General features: G+C 43.6%; 1 protein-coding gene across 3 annotated transcripts in view; it reads right to left on the bottom strand.

Moving 5' to 3' along the window:
* Positions 1–69: 69 nt before the first annotated feature.
* The window catches only part of LOC109877838 (E3 ubiquitin-protein ligase UHRF2-like), a 46,461-nt gene continuing 26,508 nt past the window's right edge, over positions 70–20,022 (bottom strand). For all 3 annotated transcript variants that reach the window (XM_020470062.2, XM_020470064.2, XM_020470063.2), the window contains 10 exons: positions 20,015–20,022; positions 13,834–13,941; positions 13,408–13,512; positions 7,568–7,674; positions 7,154–7,316; positions 4,745–4,882; positions 4,114–4,330; positions 3,729–3,880; positions 2,646–2,744; positions 70–1,623 (listed from right to left, as the gene is read on the bottom strand). The exon at positions 20,015–20,022 is cut by the window's right edge and continues 116 nt beyond it. In XM_020470062.2, the coding sequence (XP_020325651.1) occupies positions 1,477–1,623; positions 2,646–2,744; positions 3,729–3,880; positions 4,114–4,330; positions 4,745–4,882; positions 7,154–7,316; positions 7,568–7,674; positions 13,408–13,512; positions 13,834–13,941; positions 20,015–20,022 (1,244 nt within the window). In that variant the 3' untranslated portion in view covers positions 70–1,476. The remainder of the gene's footprint in view (positions 1,624–2,645; positions 2,745–3,728; positions 3,881–4,113; positions 4,331–4,744; positions 4,883–7,153; positions 7,317–7,567; positions 7,675–13,407; positions 13,513–13,833; positions 13,942–20,014) is intronic.

The raw sequence follows: 20,022 nt of genomic DNA, 5'->3' as shown, positions 1-20,022 counted from the left end.
CCAGAACCCAATGTTTCCGCTGAGGCCTGCAGAAGCCCAGTTTGGGCTGGAAGAAAACTGAACAGAAAATAGTTTTTTCTGGAATCAAAATATTTAATAGGTGCATATCAAGTATTATCATACCATGTATAAAATTTCAGATCACAATATGAAGCAATGAAACTCTTCAATCAGGCTGACAGCAGCAGGTAAAGGTTGCCACATAAAATAATAACTAATGACTAAAATAGAATAGGCAACTAAAATGATAGAAAAATGCCATATGTTGTAGTAGCATGATAGGAAATTATAGACGTTACTTTTTTCATTTTCAACATCTTTTTTTCTTCAATAAGTGCAAAAAAAAAAACTGAACACAACACTAAAGCTGAAGCGAAGCGTCCACTTGACGACTAGACAGTTACTGTAGTCCACGGCAGTGGTAGGTAGAGTACACGACTGGGGGCAGGTAAGATTGCAAATGTTCCCAAAATTCTCACAACTTTTCCAAAAATCCCAGTTGAAGGATTCCTGGATTTCCTGCTTTCTCCCTCCTGATTCCACAAATCTTTCAACTGGGATTTCTGGAAAACCTGGAATGTTGGGCAGTTACCGGAATCTTGCAACCCTAGGGACGGTGGGGACGAAGCAAAGCTCACAGAGGAGAAGGAAACTATTAGCTTGCGAGTCGATACAGAAGAGAGAAAAATTATTTTTCTGTCCTGTATATTTGCGCCTTGAGCAGTAGGAAGGAATGCACATCACATTTTGCTGCTTTAGAGACCATAGCATAATTTAAAACATTTTGCATTTGCATGTCTTTAAAAAATCCTGAATTCTTTGAACGAAAAGGACATCACCACGAGAACAAACAAAAAAGGAAAGGAGATCAGAGAGAAGAAGAAAGGGAGGAACAGGCTGAAATTCAAATGGATCAGTAACAACAAACAAAAAAACTAACATTGTACACTACATTTCCCATCACCCCGCTTCCCTAGGTCGTGACCCCAAACCCCTATAGGTGCTGACTTCAGGCACCTTCCCCCTGGAGGCTACGTAGCGTTACAGCCATATATTCTCTACATGGCTATGGTTAGCATTAGCATCCTCGCTGGCTGTTCCTCACATGGACAGGTGATGAACTCCTAAGTATCTGCGGACTGGGGACGTGGAAGGCTTGGGAAGAAGGGAACCCTTTGAAGGGTTAAGGGGTGGTGGTACCCAGGAAGGGAATCCATGGCAGGGTTAGGTGTTGCTCAGGAGAGGTCTTCTGAGGCATGGATGATTTCAGGCTGGTGAAGTTAAAATGGGGACAGTCCAAGTTCAACAGGTGGCATGTATGTGTGTACCAATGTATGTCTATACGTAGGTTTTGTATGTGTGCATCATCGGTATGTTATTTGTGTAACTACTTGTGTAAGTGCAAATGTGTGTATCTATGTGTGTGTGTGTGTGTGTGTGTGTGTGTGTCGCCGTGTACATGTAATGTGTGTGGCCTCATCGGCCCTTGCTGTAGCCAGGAAAGAACTGGTCCAACAGCAGCTGTAGAGTCTTGTTGAGGACCATGATGTAATCTTTACCCAGGTCGTGGCGACATGCAGGGCAGGTGTACACTTCTGCTCGGAAAGACCGCAACAAACAGGTCTGGGGTGGAGGGAGGGAGAGAGTGAGAGAGAGTGAGAATGCCACAGATCACAGAAACAGCATAGGTAATCTAAAAGCTCAGACACAGTGGTAGGATTGTTAAATGTTCGCCTGCCAACAGTACTTAGCACCTCTGAACAGTGTCGACAGTCTATCTCTTTTGTGTTCACACAGCAAACACCTTGGAAGTCGTCAGCCACTCATCCTTGTTGTTACAATACTCCAAACCAGAAGGTGACAGTAGCTATGTTTGGCAATGCATATCTGTGCGTATTGCTTTTGGTTTAGATTCAAAGCCATCTTGCTAAGTTGTAGAATACCCTTGTTGATACTAGCCATATGGCCACAGCTAGATAACTACCTAGCAAGATGACGAATAAACAATTGAATTCACTTTCCATAATCCTAAACGGCCAGTGCCAGCCCATAGCCAAATGTTTAGCTAGCGTTAGCATATTCGCTAGCTAGCACAACATAGCTAGTTAGCTAGCTAAGGAAGTATTTGGTGTTGTGTGCATTGCGTCTGTGCACGTAGCTAGCTACCATCCCATAGCCTACAGTGCATATGAAGTGTAACTGTTTCATCCAGGAATGTACGGTGAGAATGACATTTTAATTTTAAAATGTTGTCTCCTCCACATGGGGGTTCGTGCTCTCGGACTGGCTCAAAGTCAAATTGTTGGTCACTGATGAGCATTGCGGTCTGTTCGTCACGCAGTAGGTACCGCTTTCAGTCTAGCAAGAAAAGGAACGGCTTCCCACTGTGATAAGTACCTATCGGCAGTGACATGCTTGGTGTGTTTCATACTTAATAAGGTTATGACGTCTTGTGGTGTTCCTCAAAGATCCCTTCTTAGACCTTTGTTGTTTCAACGCATCTAATATCTTGTTTCCTTTTTTGTCATGTCCCCATACTTTTTCAACTTTGTTTATCATTTCCATTACTACACCACAATTAGTCATCAATTATAATCCCGCAAACAAATCATTACAACGGATGCAAGTGCACACACGTTACACACCTTGCAGACGTTGTGAGCGCAGACAGTGGTGACCGGTTGGTAGGCCAGCTCTTGGCAGCAGACACACATGAAGGTCTGTTCCACCTTCCTCAGGAAGTTCTACAGAGAAAGACAGGAACACAGGAATTAAAGGCTCAGCTGTCACAATAGTAACAGCAGCATCACACATCTTAGTTAGCCATGGATCATCTGCTTCATTTCATTTAATAGAAGTGCATACAAGCCCTTGTAGGTAGGTTGTGTAGATAGCTGAGACTCTTGTGTTGGTTCAGCTATTGTTTAGAAGTAGTAAGTCAGGAGACTACATTGTGAGGCAGTATTGTGTAGAAGGAAAATTAAAATACATTCACTAAGCCCTAATCTATGGATTTCACATGACTGGGCAGGGGCCCACCCACTGGGGAGCCAGGTTCACCCACTGGGGAGCCAGGTTCACCCACTGGGGAGCCAGGTTCACCCACTGGGGAGCCAGGTTCACCCACTGGGGAGCCAGGTTCACCCACTGGGGAGCCAGGTTCACCCACTGGGGAGCCAGGTTCACCCACTGGGGAGCCAGGTTCACCCACTGGGGAGCCAGGTTCACCCACTGGGGAGCCAGGTTCACCCACTGGGGAGCCAGGTTCACCCACTGGGGAGCCAGGTTCACCCACTGGGGAGCCAGGTTCACCCACTGGGGAGCCAAGCCCAGCCAATCAGAATGAGTTTTTCCCCACAAAAGGGCTTTATTACAGACACAAATTATCCTCAGAACCCCCTCCCCAGATGACCCCACAGGTGAATAAGCTAGATGTGGAGGTCCTGGGCTGGTGTGGTTGCACTGCGGTTCTTGATATGCCACACCTTTCAGGTGGATGGATTATCTTGGCAAAGGAGAAATACTAACAGGGATATACACACATTTGTGCAGAACATTTGAGAGAAATATGCTTTTTGTGCATATGGAACATTTCTGGGATTTTTATTTCAGCTCATAAAAAATGGGACCAACACTTTACATGTTGCGTTTATATTGTTGTTCAGTATAGTTGTAATTAGTCTAGTGGTCAGTGAGGTGACTGAGGTAGGGTGGTGGTGTATACATACCGGCCCCTCCTTGAGGTGTCCCATGGCCTCGTCCCAGTTCTTCTTGTTGGGTTGGTCCTCCTTGATGAGGCTCTGCTGCTGCTCTGTCAGCTGGAACGCCTCCTCCATCTTCAGACGCTTGGCTCGGGGCTCCGCCGACTCCTTACACACCTCTGACAAAGCACACCAACACACGTTGTTTATGGATGCATGTACACATATCGATTCTATTCAAAGATGGGGTAACATTTTATTTGACACCTTCAAAACAACCCCTGAAATGCCTCGTCATAACAATTGCACATAGCAGTGCACAAGATATACAGTATACTGTACACACAAAGCTAAAAAAAAACACATCGCTTCTGTCTCTGGCTTATATTCCTAGCTGTGTCTCAACAGGTACCTGTCTCCTTGTCCTTGGGTGTCTTCTGACTGCCGTTGCTCTGTGGCTGTTCTGTACCCTCCATGGGCTTCTTCTCATCCTCCTTCACCTTCTTCTCCAGGGGGTGTAGCCGTGGCCGTCCCCGTCCAGGTTGCTTCTTGCTCCTAGTGCACCCTGGTCGAGCGTTAGCCTCCTTCTTGGTTTTGTTGGCCATGGCCTCCACGTAGCCTGGAGGATACTGTGGAGGCAAAGAGACACAGAGTCGTACGAAAACACAGAGGATACTGTAGTAGGGGCACTCCGAGAGACAGTCAAGGCCGTCAGATAAAAACATCAACTGTCTTTAACAAACAAAGGATCAATACAATATTTGTGGTTACTGAAAATATACTATTTAACAGCGGTTTAGATGGTACAATGATTAGTGCTTGTTTTGTCAATAAAACTGAAATTAGGCAAACTACTCTCATTTTTCCAACAAGGAAATGGTGGAGCGATTTCAGAACATTGCACTTTTAATTTGAGAAATTAAGACATAAAAGAGAGTTAGCCACTGAAACAGCAGTCATAACCAAAAGCCTGTCCTATCCTTCTCATACTATCATAATGTCCTATAAAAACAAATGCAGGTGGACAGAAGACCCTCACTTACCTGCACAGCTAGGCCCAGTTTCTGGATGCGTTCCAGGCCCTCAGGTGTCCAGGGAGCAGGCTCCAGGTCATCCCTCCGTAACAGGTACCGCCACACCAGGAAACCACACTTCCCTATCTCCGGCCAGTACTTCACCACCTGAGACATTACACAGAAAAATAATTACTGCTGCTCCACGGAACACAGACTTGAATGGGAATGTTCGTTCTAGAAATTCTATTTCTATGGGCACATACACAGCAGCAACATCCAGTGAAGATATAACTAAACAGGAGTTTATAGTAAGACAGGGATAGCACTAAAAATAATATTGCTTTGAAAAAAGGGATGGCAAAAAGAGCAGATGAAATATTTCCTAATCTTGTCTTGTTAGCGACAGCCCTGCGTGTTGTGTTTACCGTAATGGCCCATCTGGAGAAATCAAATGTGTTCAAAAATCATGACTCATAATGAGGACCAGGCCCAACAATATCTTCATCCGATTTATTTTGATGCCATTTTCTATTACATTTGTAATGGATTTCTGATTTCACAACCCAAACGGCTGTTGACAGTTTGTCACAAGGGACTAGGAGAGAGGTAAATGCATAAAGGATCCAAAATGGTGAGGTTGAGTGACAGGCAAGGAGCCACCAGGGCTCAATTCCAATATCCACACTCCAGCATACAACTTAGTATAAAGCAATGTAATGGGCATGCCTTCTTTGTATCAACCAATATGGCAATAAAAACAAAATACTATTGCATTGAAGTACAGTTGAAGTCAGAAGTTTACATACACCTTAGCCGAACACATTTAAATTAAGTTTTCACAATTCCTGACATTTAACCCTAGTAACAATTCCCTGTCTTAGGTCAGTTAGAATAACCACTTTATTTTAAGAATGTGAAATGTCAGAATAATAGTAGAGAAAGATTGATCACATTCCCAGTGGGTCAGAAGTTCACATACACTCAATTAGTATTTGGTAGCATTGCCTTTAAATTGTTTAACTTGGGTCAAACATTTCAGGTAGCCTTCCACAAGCTTCCCACAATAAGTTGGGTGAGTTTTGGCCCATTCCTCCTGATAGAGCTGGTGTAACTGAGTCAGGTTTGTAGGCCTCCTTGCTCACCCACGCTTTTTCAGTTCTGCCCACAAATTTCTATAGGATTGAGGTCAGGGCTTTGTGATGGCCACTCCAATACCTTGACTTTGTTTTCCTGAGGCCATTTTGCCACAACTTTGGAAGTACGCTTGGGGTCTTTGTCCATTTGGAAGACCCATTTGTGACCAAGCTTTAACTTCCTGACTGGTGTCTTGAGATGTTGCTTCAATATATCCACATAATTTTCCTACCTCAAGACGCCATCTATTTTGTGAAGTGCACCAGTCCCTCCTGCAGCAAAGCACCCCCACAACATGATGCTGCCACCCCGTGCATCACGGTTGGGATGGTGTTCTTCGGCTTGCAAGCATCTCCCCTTTTTCCTCCAAACATAACAATGATCATATGGCCAAACAGTTCTATTGTTTCATCAGACCAGAGGACATTTCTCCAAAAAGTACAATCTTAGTCCCCATGTGCAGTTACAAACCGTAGTCTGGCTTTTTTATGGTGGTTTTGGAGCAGTAGCTTCTTCCTTGCTGAGCGGCCTTTCAGGTTATGTCGATATAGGACTCATTTTACTGTGGATATAGATACTTTTGTACCGGTTTCCTCCAGCATCTTCACAAGGTCCTTTGCTGTTGTTCTGAGATTGATTTGCACTTTTAGCACCAAAGTACGTTAATCTCTAGGAGACAGAATGCGTCTCTTTCCCGAGCGGTATGACGACTACGTGGTCCCATGGTGTTTATACTTGCGTATTATTGTTTGTACAGATTAATGTGGTACCTTCAGGCGTTTGGAAATTGCTCCCAAGGATGAACCAGACCTGTGGAGGTCTACAATCTTTTTTCTGAGGTCTTGGCAGATGTCTTTTGATTTTCCCATGATGTCAAGCAAAGAGGCACTGAGTTTGAAGGTAGGCCTTGAAATACATCCACAGGTACACCGCAAATTGACTCAAATGATGTCAATTAGCCTATCAGAAGCTTCTAAAGCCATGACATTTTCTGGAATTTTCCAAGCTGTTTAAAGGCACAGTCAACTTAGTGTATGTAAACTTCTGGCCCACTGGAATTGTGATACAGTGAATTACAAGTGAAATAATCTGTAAACAATTGTTGGAAAAATTACTTGTGTCATGCAGAAAGTAGATGTCCTAACCGACTTGCCAAAACTATAGTTTGTTAACAAGAAATTTGTGGAGTGGTTGAAAAACTAGTTTTAATGACAACCAACCTAAGTGTATGTAAACTTCCGACTTCAACTGCATATGCATTGCAATTTCATATGACAGAAGTTAGTCCCCTAGCTAATGCACCTTGTAGATGCCATCGTAGCGATTGCCCTCCTCCGGGGCGTACTTGCTGATGCGTCGTCCCTTGGAGCTCCGCACCACCCGCACTGGCTTCCCCGCACGCCAGTTCCTGGACTCCGCCCCGTCCTTGTCGTTGATGGGGGCGTCACAGTTCAGCGCCAGGGCCCTGAGAGAGCAAGGGTCAAAGGGTCATGTGATGAAGGGAGCTAGCTTTCATTCTAGTTCAGCACTAACACATTTGACTCAGCACCCTTTGCATCTCCAGGGACAGGTTGATGAACACTGGCTTGCAACGGTTTTACATTGACTTGAGTAAAAAAAAAAAAAAAAGTACACTATTTAAGCCTGCCGTCTTGGTTGAAACCAGGGAGAGAAACAGGACAGGTGGTACTTCTTGTGTTTGTTTGTTTACTGCACCTGTTATAGTGGGTTAGGGTCTGGTCAAAGGAATGCTCCCCGATGCGTTTGTTCCCTGAAAGGTCGCGACCCCCGCTGCCCGTGTAGGTGAACTCATCTCCCCTGTCCTGACAGCGGAGGTCAGAGGGTTAAAAGGAGACACACACACACACACACACATATAGATATAGATATATAAACACAGCCCCTGCACATGCTGGCCTAATCTTGCATTTTCTTTAGCTGACTAAGTCACAAGTATGAAATCTCAGCCCGAGACTCACAGTTAAGTCAACATACAGTGCCTTGCAAAAGTATTCATAACCCTTGGATATCTTCATATTTTATTGTGTTGCAAAGTGGTCAACAATCTACTCTAATGTCAAAGTGGAAGAAAAATTCTAACTTTTTTAAAGATGAATTCAAATGTGATAACTATTATCTAATTAGTTATGTACATAAGTATTCAGCCCCTTTGTTTAGGCAAGCCTAAATTAGTTCAGGAGTCAAATTTGGCTTAACTAATCAAATAATAATGTAAACTACATGGACTTACGGTGTGAAATAATAGGGGTTCACATGATTGAACTACAAAGACCAGGGAGCTTTTTGAAAGCCTCAAAGAAGGACAGTGATTGGTAGATGGGTAACAATAACAAAATCAGACGATGAATATCTCTAAGCATGGTCAAGTGAATAATTATGCTGTGGTTTATGTATTGAACCACCTAGACACATCAAAAATACAGTCATCCTTCTAAACTGAGCAGCAGGATAGGGCTCCAGAGTGGCACAGCAGTCTAAGCCACTGCATCTCAGTGCTAGAGGCGTCACTACAGACCCTGGATTGAGTCCAGGCTGTTTCACAACCGGCCATGATCGGGAGTCCCATAGGGTGGCACACAATTGGCCAAGAGTCGTTAGGGTTTGGCCGGGGTAGGCCGTCATTGTAAATAAGAATTTGTTCTTAACGGACTTGCCTAGTTAAATAAAAGGTTAAATTAAAACATTTTTTTAAAGACAGGAATGAAACTGCTTAGGGATGTTCCCATGAGACTATTGGTGATTTTAAAACAGCTACGGAGTTCAATGGCTGTGATGGGAGAAAGCTGAGGACAGATCAACAACATTGTAGGGACTCCACAATAATTACATAAATGACAAAGTGAAAAGAAGAATACAAATATACAGAATATTCCAAAACATGAGCCTTGTACTAAAGTAATTCTGAAAAACAAAAACTGCCAAAGGAATACACTGGCCTAAATGCAAAGCCTCATGTTTTGGGCAAATCCAACATAACATCACTGAGTAACTGCCTCCTTATTTAAAAAAAATGGTAGTGGCTGCATCATGTTATGGGTATGCTTGTCATCAGCAAGGAGTAGAGAGTTTTTCAGGATAAAAAGATACAGGGTGGAGCTAAGCACAGGCAAAATCATAGAGGAAAACCTTGGAGTAATTTAACTTTCATCAGGACAATAACCTACAACACAAGGCCAAATCTACACTGGAGCTGCTTGTTCCTGAGTGGCCAAGTTACAGTGTCAATGTAAATCTGCTTAATAATCTATGGCAAGATTTGAAAATTACTGTCTAGCCATGATCCCCAACATCTTGACAGAACTTGAAGAATTATGAAAATAATAATGGGCTAATATTGCACAATCCAGGTGTGTAAAGCTCTTAAGAGACTTACCCAAGAAGACTCACAGCTGTAATCACTGCCAAAAGGGGTTTATAACATGTATTGACTCATGGAGCGGAATGCTTCAGCAACAACTATATTTTACTTATTTAATTTCTATTAATGAAAAAATAATAATCTTCCAATTTCACAATTAAATCCATTTTCATCCCACTTTTTATAAATAGAATGTGAACACAGTGCCTTCATACCCCTTGACCTTTTTCACATTTTGTTACGTTACAGTTTTATTCTAAAATAATTTATAAAACAATAAAAAATAAATATCACATTTACATAAGAATTCAGACCCTTTACTCAGTACTTGGTTGAAGCACCTTTGTCAGTGATTACAGCATCGAGTCTTCTTGGAAATGACGCCACAACCTTGGCACACCTACATTTGGGTAGTTTCTCCAATTCTTCTCTCCAGATCCTCTCAAGCTCTGTCAGGTTGGATGGGGAGCATTGCTGCACAGCTATTTTCAGGTCTCTCCAGAGATGTCCAATCAGGTTCAAGTCCGGGCTCTGGCTGGGCCACTCAAGGACATTGAGACTTGTCCAGAAGCCACTCCTGCGTTGTTTTGGCTGTGTGCTTCGGGTCATTGTCCTGTGGAAGTTGAACCTTTGCCCCAGTCTGACGTCCAGAGCGGCAAGGATCTTTCTGTACTTTGCTCTGTTCATCTTTCCCTCGATCCTGAATAGTCTCCCAGTCCCTGAAAAACATCCCCACAGCATGATGGTGCCACCACCATGCTTCACCGTAGGGATGGTACCAGGTTTCCCCCAAACATGACTCTTGGTACGCAGGCCAAAGTGTTCAATCTTGGTTTCATCAGACCAGAGAATCTTGTTTCTCATGGTCTGAGAGTCCTTTAGGTGCCTTTTGGCAAACTCAAAGCGGGCTGTCATGTGCCTTTTACTGAGGTGTGGCATCCGTCTGGCCACTCTACCATAAAGGTCTGATTGGTGGAGTGCTGCAGAGATGGTTGTCCTTCTGAAAGGTTCTACATCTGTCAGAGTGACCATTGGGTTCTGGAAGGTTGTCCCAGCTCCACAGAGGAACTCTAGAGCTCTGTCAGAGTGACCATCGCGTCCGTCTCGAACCTCTACGGACAACTCCTTCGACCTGATGGCTTTGTTTTTGCTCTGACATGCACTGTCAACTGTGGGACCTTATATAGACAGGTGTGTGCCTTTCCAAATCATGTCCAATCAATTGAATTTACCACAGGTGGACCCAAATCAAGTTGAAGAAACATCTCAAAAGGTGTTGGAAACAATGGAAACAGGATGCACCAGAGCTCAATTTTGAGTCTCAAATCAATGGGTCTGAATACTTAAGTGAATAAGGTATTTCAGTTTTTTATTTTTAATAAATTTGCAAAAGTCAAAAACCTGTTTTCGCTTTGTCGTTATGGGGTATTGTGTGTTGACACCATTATCAAAAGTGAACAAATGTAATTACGCATGTAATGCATTTATTATAAAAGGTGCATTTTTATGGTGAAAATGACCTTCCCCAAACTTGAAACTCACGCGCTGCTTATGAATGCCATTTAGGCTCTAAACCCCTTGTAAAAGCAGATTAATGTACTTAATTTTAAAACATTATTTGACACTTAGTTGTGATAAACAATGTGTTTAATATTAGGAAAGTTGAGAAATAAATATAGTAGTCCTAGTCTATACAAAGTTGATGGGATCCTCCTCTTTTTAGTAGAGGCCATCACCCTGTTTTCTCGTGCAATTGTATAGCAATGTTGCGCAACATGAGCTCTCATGTCATCTTTGATTAGATTTTCGAATACATTTGCATTCATGTCAGAGTGATTAGAGGGACAATGGAGTGCTGAGTAGCAGGCAGTTAACTAGTTTGGTAGGCTACTAATGACCATCAGCAGCATCAGAGCTTGGAGAAGCCTTATTACCATGATTAAACAGTCATGTGGAATTTGACTGCCGTCATGACTCGTGACCGCCGATGTGGTGGTAATATGGTCACCGCAACACTCTAACCCACTGTATAAGACATTCTCCAAAATGTAAATATTCCTGCCATTTATATTAAATTCCAGCCGTACTTTGTCAAAATGTCAGCTATGAATACCAGGCCTGGTTTCCCAGATTTTTTTCACAGTGCTCTATTGTTTCCAGTACTTGTCTTATATTATCTCCAATGTATCGTCCATGTAAAAAAACCTGTCTGATCAGGATGAATAATATCCGACAATACCTTTTTAATTCTACGCACTTTGCTAGAATTTTTGCATCACAATACTAAAGTGTAAGGGCCCTCTAATTTCTTAAATTGGTTGGATCTTTGTATTTACCACTTGGGTCCTGTTTCAGTAATAATGAAATCAGACCCTGTTGAGTATCTGATAATCTATCATTTTTATCGAAGTGGTTAAAAAAATGCTAATAATTGTCCTCTGGGTACATCAAAAAAGGTTTGGCACACATCAACTGGTATGGTTAATGGAGACTGAAACGAAAACATCTGCTTAAAGTACGTTGCTTCCCCTTTCTAAATATAGTTTGGTGAATCATGGGTGACTACGTCATTTGTAACAAGTTCCAGTAAATTATTTTTGGTAGCATTTCTGTGTTGTTTTCCCCATATTCGATCCAGTTCACTTTATTTTTTATAATACATTACTGTACACTTGACCTTTCTTGCATAAGTTTCTCCTTTTCTTTTAGTCTTTCCTCTAATGTATTCTGTGCCTCTGGTACAGTTTTTATTGACAACTCTCTGTGCTGTTAGTCCCTCTATTTCCTTTCCTAATATTCATTCTTTTGACCTAAATTGCTTTTGTTTTAAAGATGAGTATTGAATTGTATGGAGTCTAAAGGCACATTTACAAAACGTGTCCCATACAATAAGGGGATCTGCTCTACCTATATTATGTTGGAAAAAGGCAGTTATAAATGATTCTGTCCTGGTTAAAACAAGTTGTCATCCAATAGGCTTTGATGAAATGTCCAATATCCTCGCCAACATGGAAATTCTCTAAGGATAATGTATAGGCCAATTATTTGATGGCATTCTGTCCCCTATCAACACTTTTTTAACTTTTGGTGCCAGTGAGAATGACATAAGAAAGTAGTCCAGACGACTAGCTTCATTGAGCCTCTGCCATGTAAAACTCACTAGGTCAGGACACACACACACACACACACACACACACCACACACACACTAGTTCCAATATATCCATGACATTTGTCATTTCCTTATATGAATTAGGGTGATAGTTTGCAGTGTGATTTCCATTACGGTCCATTGAGGTATTTAAAACCGTATTATAATCTCCCACCATAATAATAGAGTTTTGTATTGCTTGTAGGCAAGATCAATTATTATATATATTTTTAAAGAAGCGTGAATCATCATTATTTGGACCTTATCGATTAATGAGCCAAATCTGTTTATGGTCCAACAACATATTTAAAAGAATCCATCTACCTTCAAGATATGTTTGGACAATTTGCACATTCAGATCAGAATTATTGTTAATTAATATCATCACCCCTTTTGAGTTACTTTGCCCATGGTACAAGTATATCCCCCCCCCCCCTAGTCCTTCTTCCACAGAACATCATCTAAAATTGTTGAATGAGTTTCCTGTAAACAATAGATATTACGTTCCTTCTCTTTTAGCCAGGTAAATACGGATAGTCTTTTCTTATCTGCTAAGCCATTACAATTATAACTGGCTATGTATGGGTATGAACACTTTTGCAAAATCCATTGAAAATCCGTTCAAAGTCCATCCAAATCCATCCTCCAGACGAATCCCAGTTAAACATTCATCATAGTGGTTTAAATGCACTCTCCAGAGCTATGCTGTATTCTTACAAGGATGTACATCCTTTAAGACAGACAAACATGTTAAAAGGGAGAGAAAGAGAGCGGGGGTGGGAGAAAGAGGCAGACAACATCTGTGTGAGGACCAGATGGATGGGTAGACAGATTACCATCCTCCCTCCATCCTACCCTCCTCCCATGCTAAAGACGAGACAGAGCAAGAACAAACAGCATGGGACATTAGAGGAAGTGAGAATAGAGAGGGAAAACAGAGGGAGAGAGCCCGCTCCCACGCTCCTAGATTGCTTAGTTCAAACACAACAACCGCAGAAATGAAAATAAAATGTCAAAAGAAACCCACCACTTCATCCTCGAAGCCTCCGGCCAGCACCAGCGAATAGGAGCCATCGTTACTGCGGCCGTGGATACCTCCCACGTGGGGCCTGTGCACTCCAGCTTCACTCACCTTGGAACACAGGAAGGGAGGAGAATATAGATAGGGGGCGAGTCAGGATGGGTGATGTGAGATATGGGAGGGATAGAGAAAGAGGGAAGGAACATGCGATACAGGCTACGTAAACAAATCCGTGTCAGAATATCAGAGTTGACAACTAGAAGCCAATAAAGTTCACTTAAAGTAACAATCCTTTCGGATTCAACATCGCCACGATTTGAAAATATAACGTATTGTTTGAAACATTCTCTCTGTTGTCTGTGAGGAATCATCCAACATGTATCACCCTACCGGTATGACCCATGGTACGAAATCGTGTTGCCATCGGCTCACCTGAACACGGAACTTCCATGTTGTTCCCACGGGAACACCAGGTACGGGCCCGTAGTGATTGGAGGGGACGATGGTACACTCCTTAGTGCGCCCCACACAGGCCATACCCTGAAACAGGAGCATGGCATTCAAGGAAAGGACCTATTCATGCATGTTTTAGCTAGCATGTATTCCCACGCTGGACCACACACATTACATAAACAAAGGGCTTACTAGTAGAAGCTTTAGTTACCATAATAGCGTAATCAGACCTGAATGGTTTTGTATATATAACAATAATCCATTTTCAGGGCTGGAAATGTTTCTTGTTAAAGCATTGGACAATTTGATTCATTCTTCAGTCTTTCTTATCATTTGGGAATGTTATGAGATAAGACAAATAAATAAGAAAAACTAAACCTCTAGCACATTCATGTATATAGATGTTAAAATGTACAGAATAGGCTGTTTTGAATTAACACGGGATGCGTTCTAAATGGCACAGTGTTCCCTATGGTGCACTACTTTTGACCAGAGCCCTATGGACCCTTGTTAAAATGAGTGCACTAAATAGGCAATAGGGTGTCATTTGGGAAGCATTAATGTTGTATACTGGGAAACAATGGGGTTCTTTTTCCTCAAGTATGGTTCCAGGAAAAGAACTTCACTCTGCTGAGTCATTTTAAATGGCATTGTTAGCGTCGCCTCACAGCTTGAGAGGAGAGCGCCAACAAAGAATTACACACGGCTTAGTCAGAGCATAAAGGCCTCACTGTGGGCCTGGGCCATGTGCAGTGGGCACCAAACAGAAGGAAACAGAGTAAAAAGTAGAGGGTTTTGTTCAGTAGGGCTAGGGTTGCACATTTCGGGGAACTTTCAATAAATTCCCTGATTTTCCGAAATCCCAGTTAGAGGATTCCTAGAATCAGGAGGAAATAAGCAGGATACTCCAAACAGAATTTCAGGAAAACCAGGGAATTTATTGAAAGTTTGTGTAATTTTGCAACCCTAATTTGTAGGGTACAATGTCGCAAAACATTTTGCAATGGAAAACGATGGTTCTTATTGGACAAGTCCAGGTAGTCCTTCCCTGTCTCAGTCAGTTTTCTTCCCATTTGGTCACTACTGCTACCTGCCAAAGCACTCCTTTAGGAGATCTTAGTGAGGGGATTCAATGAATACAGCCCGGGCAGGCGTGTTTTGCATGAGGTAAAAATTGATTGAATTCGTTTTGGACACGGGCTGCTTCCCAAACGTGAACCAGATGCCCCGTTCAAAGCCCAGGGCAAAGTCAACTCTAAACAAAAGTGAAGTAATTAAGGAGTAACCCAGGTTGTGAGGGTATGCAACAATACATTCGCCACACTGACCCTCAAGACAGAGGCCCCTCCTGCACTCCCTGTTCACCCACGACTCCAACACCATAATAAAAAGTTTGCAAACACGACGGTGATAGGCCTAATCACCGACGACAATGACACAGCCTATAGGGAGGTCTCAGACCTGGCAGTGTGGTGCCAGGACAATAACCTCTCCCTCAACGTCAGTCCGAGCTCCCTGCTCTCCAGGACCTCTATACCAGGCAGTGTCAGAGGAAGGCCCAACATTTATAGTCTGGAACCAACAGGACGACACTGAACAGCTTCTACCCCCAAGCCATAAGACTTTTTAAACAAGACTGCTAAATAGCAACCCGGACTACCTGCATTGAACCTTTTTTACACAAACTCTTTTGCACCGACTATCCACACACTCATACATGCTTACATTGACACCGCAACACACAAACACTACATACTACAAACATGCATACTGATGCCACACACACACTGACACTCACCACATACACTGCTGCTACTGTCTATTATCCATCCTGTTGCCTAGTCACTTTACACCTACCTACAGTGCGTTCAAAGTGTTTTGTGTCACTGGCCTACACACAATAATACCCCATAATGTGGAATTATGTTTTTAGACATTTTTACAAATGAATAAAAAATGAAAAGCTGAAAGGTCTTGATTCAAAAAGTATTCAACCCCTTTGTTATAGCTAACCTTAAAGTTCAGGAGTAAAACAATTGGCTTAACAGGTCACATAATAAGTTGCATGGACTAAAACATTTTTTTAATGACCACCTCATCTCTGTACCCCACACAGACAGATAATTGTAAGGTCCCTCAGTCGAACAGTGAATTTCAAACACAAAGTCAACGACAGAGTCAACGACATGCATCACAAAGGGCACCTATTGGTAAAAAACAGACATTAAATATCCCTTTGAGCATGGTGAAGTTATTAATTAAACTTTGGATGGTGTATCAATACACCCAGTCACTACAAAGATACAGGCGTCCTTACCAGAGAGGAAGGAAACCACTCAGGGATTTCACCATGAGGCCAATGGTGACTTTAAAAACAGTTAGAGTTTAATGGCTGTGATAGGAGAAAGCTGAGGATGGATCACAACGTTGTACTTACTCCACAATACTAACCTAAATGAAAGAGTGAAAAGTGAAGTGAAACTGCAAAAAAGACAATGCAAAGAAATATACTTTATATCCTGAAAACAAAGTGTTATGTTTGGAGCAAGTATGAATGAGATATTTCTGCATTTTATTTTCAATACATTTTGTAAAAATTATAAAAACATGTTTTCACTTTGTCATCATGGGGTATTGTGTGTAAAAGGGGTGAGGAAAACAATATTTAATAAATGTTCAATTCAGGCTGTAACACATCTAATTATTAGTCAAGGGGTATAAATAGTTTCTGAAAGCACTGTATATGTAGTACATAGCTACCTCAATTACCTCGTACCCCTGCACATCGGCTCGGTACTGGTACTCCCTGCATATAGCCATGTTATTACCTCGTACCCCTGCACATCGGCTCGGTACTGGTACTCCCTGCATATAGCCATGTTATTACCTCGTACCCCTGCACATCGGCTCGGTACTGGTACTCCCTGCATATAGCCATGTTATTACCTCGTACCCCTGCACATCGGCTCGGTACTGGTACTCCCTGCATATAGCCATGTTATTACCTCGTACCCCTGCACATCGGCTCGGTAATGGTACTCCCTGTATATAGCCATGTTATTACCTCGTACCCCTGCACATCGGCTCGGTAATGGTACTCCCTGTATATAGCCATGTTATTACCTCGTACCCCTGCACATCGGCTCGGTAATGGTACTCCCTGTATATAGCCATGTTATTACCTCGTACCCCTGCACATCGGCTCGGTACTGGTACTCCCTGCATATAGCCATGTTATTACCTCGTACCCCTGCACATCGGCTCGGTACTGGTACTCCCTGCATATAGCCATGTTATTACCTCGTACCCCTGCACATCGGCTCGGTAATGGTACTCCCTGCATATAGCCATGTTATTACCTCGTACCCCTGCACATCGGCTCGGTAATGGTACTCCCTGTATATAGCCATGTTATTACCTCGTACCCCTGCACATCGGCTCGGTACTGGTACTCCCTGCATATAGCCATGTTATTACCTCGTACCCCTGCACATCGGCTCGGTACTGGTACTCCCTGCATATAGCCATGTTATTACCTCGTACCCCTGCACATCGGCTCGGTACTGGTACTCCCTGCATATAGCCATGTTATTACCTCGTACCCCTGCACATCGGCTCGGTAATGGTACTCCCTGCATATAGCCATGTTATTACCTCGTACCCCTGCACATCGGCTCGGTACTGGTACTCCCTGCATATAGCCATGTTATTACCTCGTACCCCTGCACATCGGCTCGGTACTGGTACTCCCTGCATATAGCCATGTTATTACCTCGTACCCCTGCACATCGGCTCGGTACTGGTACTCCCTGCATATAGCCATGTTATTACCTCGTACCCCTGCACATCGGCTCGGTACTGGTACTCCCTGCATATAGCCATGTTATTACCTCGTACCCCTGCACATCGGCTCGGTACTGGTACTCCCTGCATATAGCCATGTTATTACCTCGTACCCCTGCACATCGGCTCGGTACTGGTACTCCCTGCATATAGCCATGTTATTACCTCGTACCCCTGCACATCGGCTCGGTACTGGTACTCCCTGTATATAGCCATGTTATTACCTCGTACCCCTGCACATCGGCTCGGTAATGGTACTCCCTGCATATAGCCATGTTATTACCTCGTACCCCTGCACATCGGCTCGGTACTGGTACTCCCTGCATATAGCCATGTTATTACCTCGTACCCCTGCACATCGGCTCGGTACTGGTACTCCCTGCATATAGCCATGTTATTACCTCGTACCCCTGCACATCGGCTCGGTACTGGTACTCCCTGTATATAGCCATGTTATTACCTCGTACCCCTGCACATCGGCTCGGTACTGGTACTCCCTGCATATAGCCATGTTATTACCTCGTACCCCTGCACATCGGCTCGGTACTGGTACTCCCTGCATATAGCCATGTTATTACCTCGTACCCCTGCACATCGGCTCGGTACTGGTACTCCCTGCATATAGCCATGTTATTACCTCGTACCCCTGCACATCGGCTCGGTACTGGTACTCCCTGCATATAGCCATGTTATTACCTCGTACCCCTGCACATCGGCTTGGTACTGGTACTCCCTGCATATAGCCATGTTCTTTTTTCACTCATTATTTGCTGTGTATTTAGTCCTTGTGTCACTATTTACATTTTGGATTGTATTTTTTTAAATCTTAGCTTTAACTCTGCATTGTTGGAAAAGGACCCGATTTGATTTCAATGAAAATAATTCTGTGTTTCCACATGCAAAAGTGGTTGCTTTTGATAAGAAGTTGGACAATGCACCAGGCTGCTTTGCTGGCAACATGACCGAAGATTACTGTTCCGATTGGAGCAGGACGCTCCTCCCTCATGGCTTTTGCCCGTTCATGTTACGGGCCATAGACCGGTGCCCCGCGCCTCAGATTAATCCAATCTGCCCAGTCACTCTGCTACAAAGCTGTGAAGAAGAGATCTACTTTGTATTGCTAATATTGTGACTCGACAGGCCGAAAGCTCAGTTTACTCAACTAGCCTGGGCTTCTGTTAGCAGCACAAGGCGCTAGACAATGACAGTGTTGTCGGTCTGCCTGCCCATGTGGGTGAGTGTCTCGCTCACTCATTCAGCTGCCAAAAACCAAGGGGGTCCTCCTTCTGAGTGTCACATCACGTGAGTTGCGGCATTAACACATTTGCTCCAGTCCAGGCCATTATATCGCCTCTTTCTAAAGTAAAATAGAATAAACTTTCAAGACCAAAGTGTGTTTGACAACAGCTGATAATCAGATGAGGGGAACACGCTGTACCAAAATGAACAAATGGCAGGAATCAACACAATTGCACATTAGATGACCCATTCTCAGTAGGATGAGCCCGGTGTGTTGATATTTGTTGCTTACTGCGTTCATTGTGTACTAAACAGTAATTCCTGAATAGTATTCTGATTAGTACACAGTATGCAGTTGATTTAAGTAGTAGGCAAGCCAGATTTCTGACACGGCCCGTCACCTTTCCCCATTCCCTCTGACTCTCTGTTGGGGCTAAGGGGTTAGCATAGTTGGTATTATAGGCCCGGTCTGTCTCACCTTGCCCCAGTCCCTCTGACTCGCTGTTGGGGCTAAGGGGTTAGTGTAGTTAGTATTATAGGCCCGGTCTGTCTCACCTTGCCCCAGCCCCTCTGACTCGCTGTTGGGGCTAAGCGATTAGCGTAGTTGGTATTATAGACCCGGTCTGTCTCACCTTGCCCCAGTCCCTCTGACTCGCTGTTAGGGCTAAGGGGTTAGCGTAGTTGGTATTATAGGCCCGGTCTGTCTCACCTTGCCCCAGTCCCTCTGTTGGGGCTAAGGGGTTAGTGTAGTTAGTATTATAGACCCGGTCTGTCTCACCTTGCCCCAGCCCCTCTGACTCTCTGTTGGGGCTAAGGGGTTAGTGTAGTTAGTATTATAGACCCGGTCTGTCTCACCTTGCCCCAGTCCCTCTGTTGGGGCTAAGCGGTTAGCGTAGTTGGTATTATAGACCCGGTCTGTCTCACCTTGCCCCAGTCCCTCTGACTCGCTGTTGGGGCTAAGGGGTTAGCGTAGTTGGTATTATAGACCCGGTCTGTCTCACCTTGACCCAGCCCCTCTGACTCGCTGTTGGGGCTAAGGGGTTAGCGTAGTTGGTATTATAGACCCGGTCTGTCTCACCTTGCCCC

This window comes from Oncorhynchus kisutch, linkage group LG23 (assembly GCF_002021735.2).
Source record: "Oncorhynchus kisutch isolate 150728-3 linkage group LG23, Okis_V2, whole genome shotgun sequence".
NCBI lineage: Eukaryota > Metazoa > Chordata > Actinopteri > Salmoniformes > Salmonidae > Oncorhynchus > Oncorhynchus kisutch.
The sequence above is the reverse complement of the archived record's forward strand: the minus strand, read 5'-3'. Positions and strand labels throughout refer to the sequence as shown.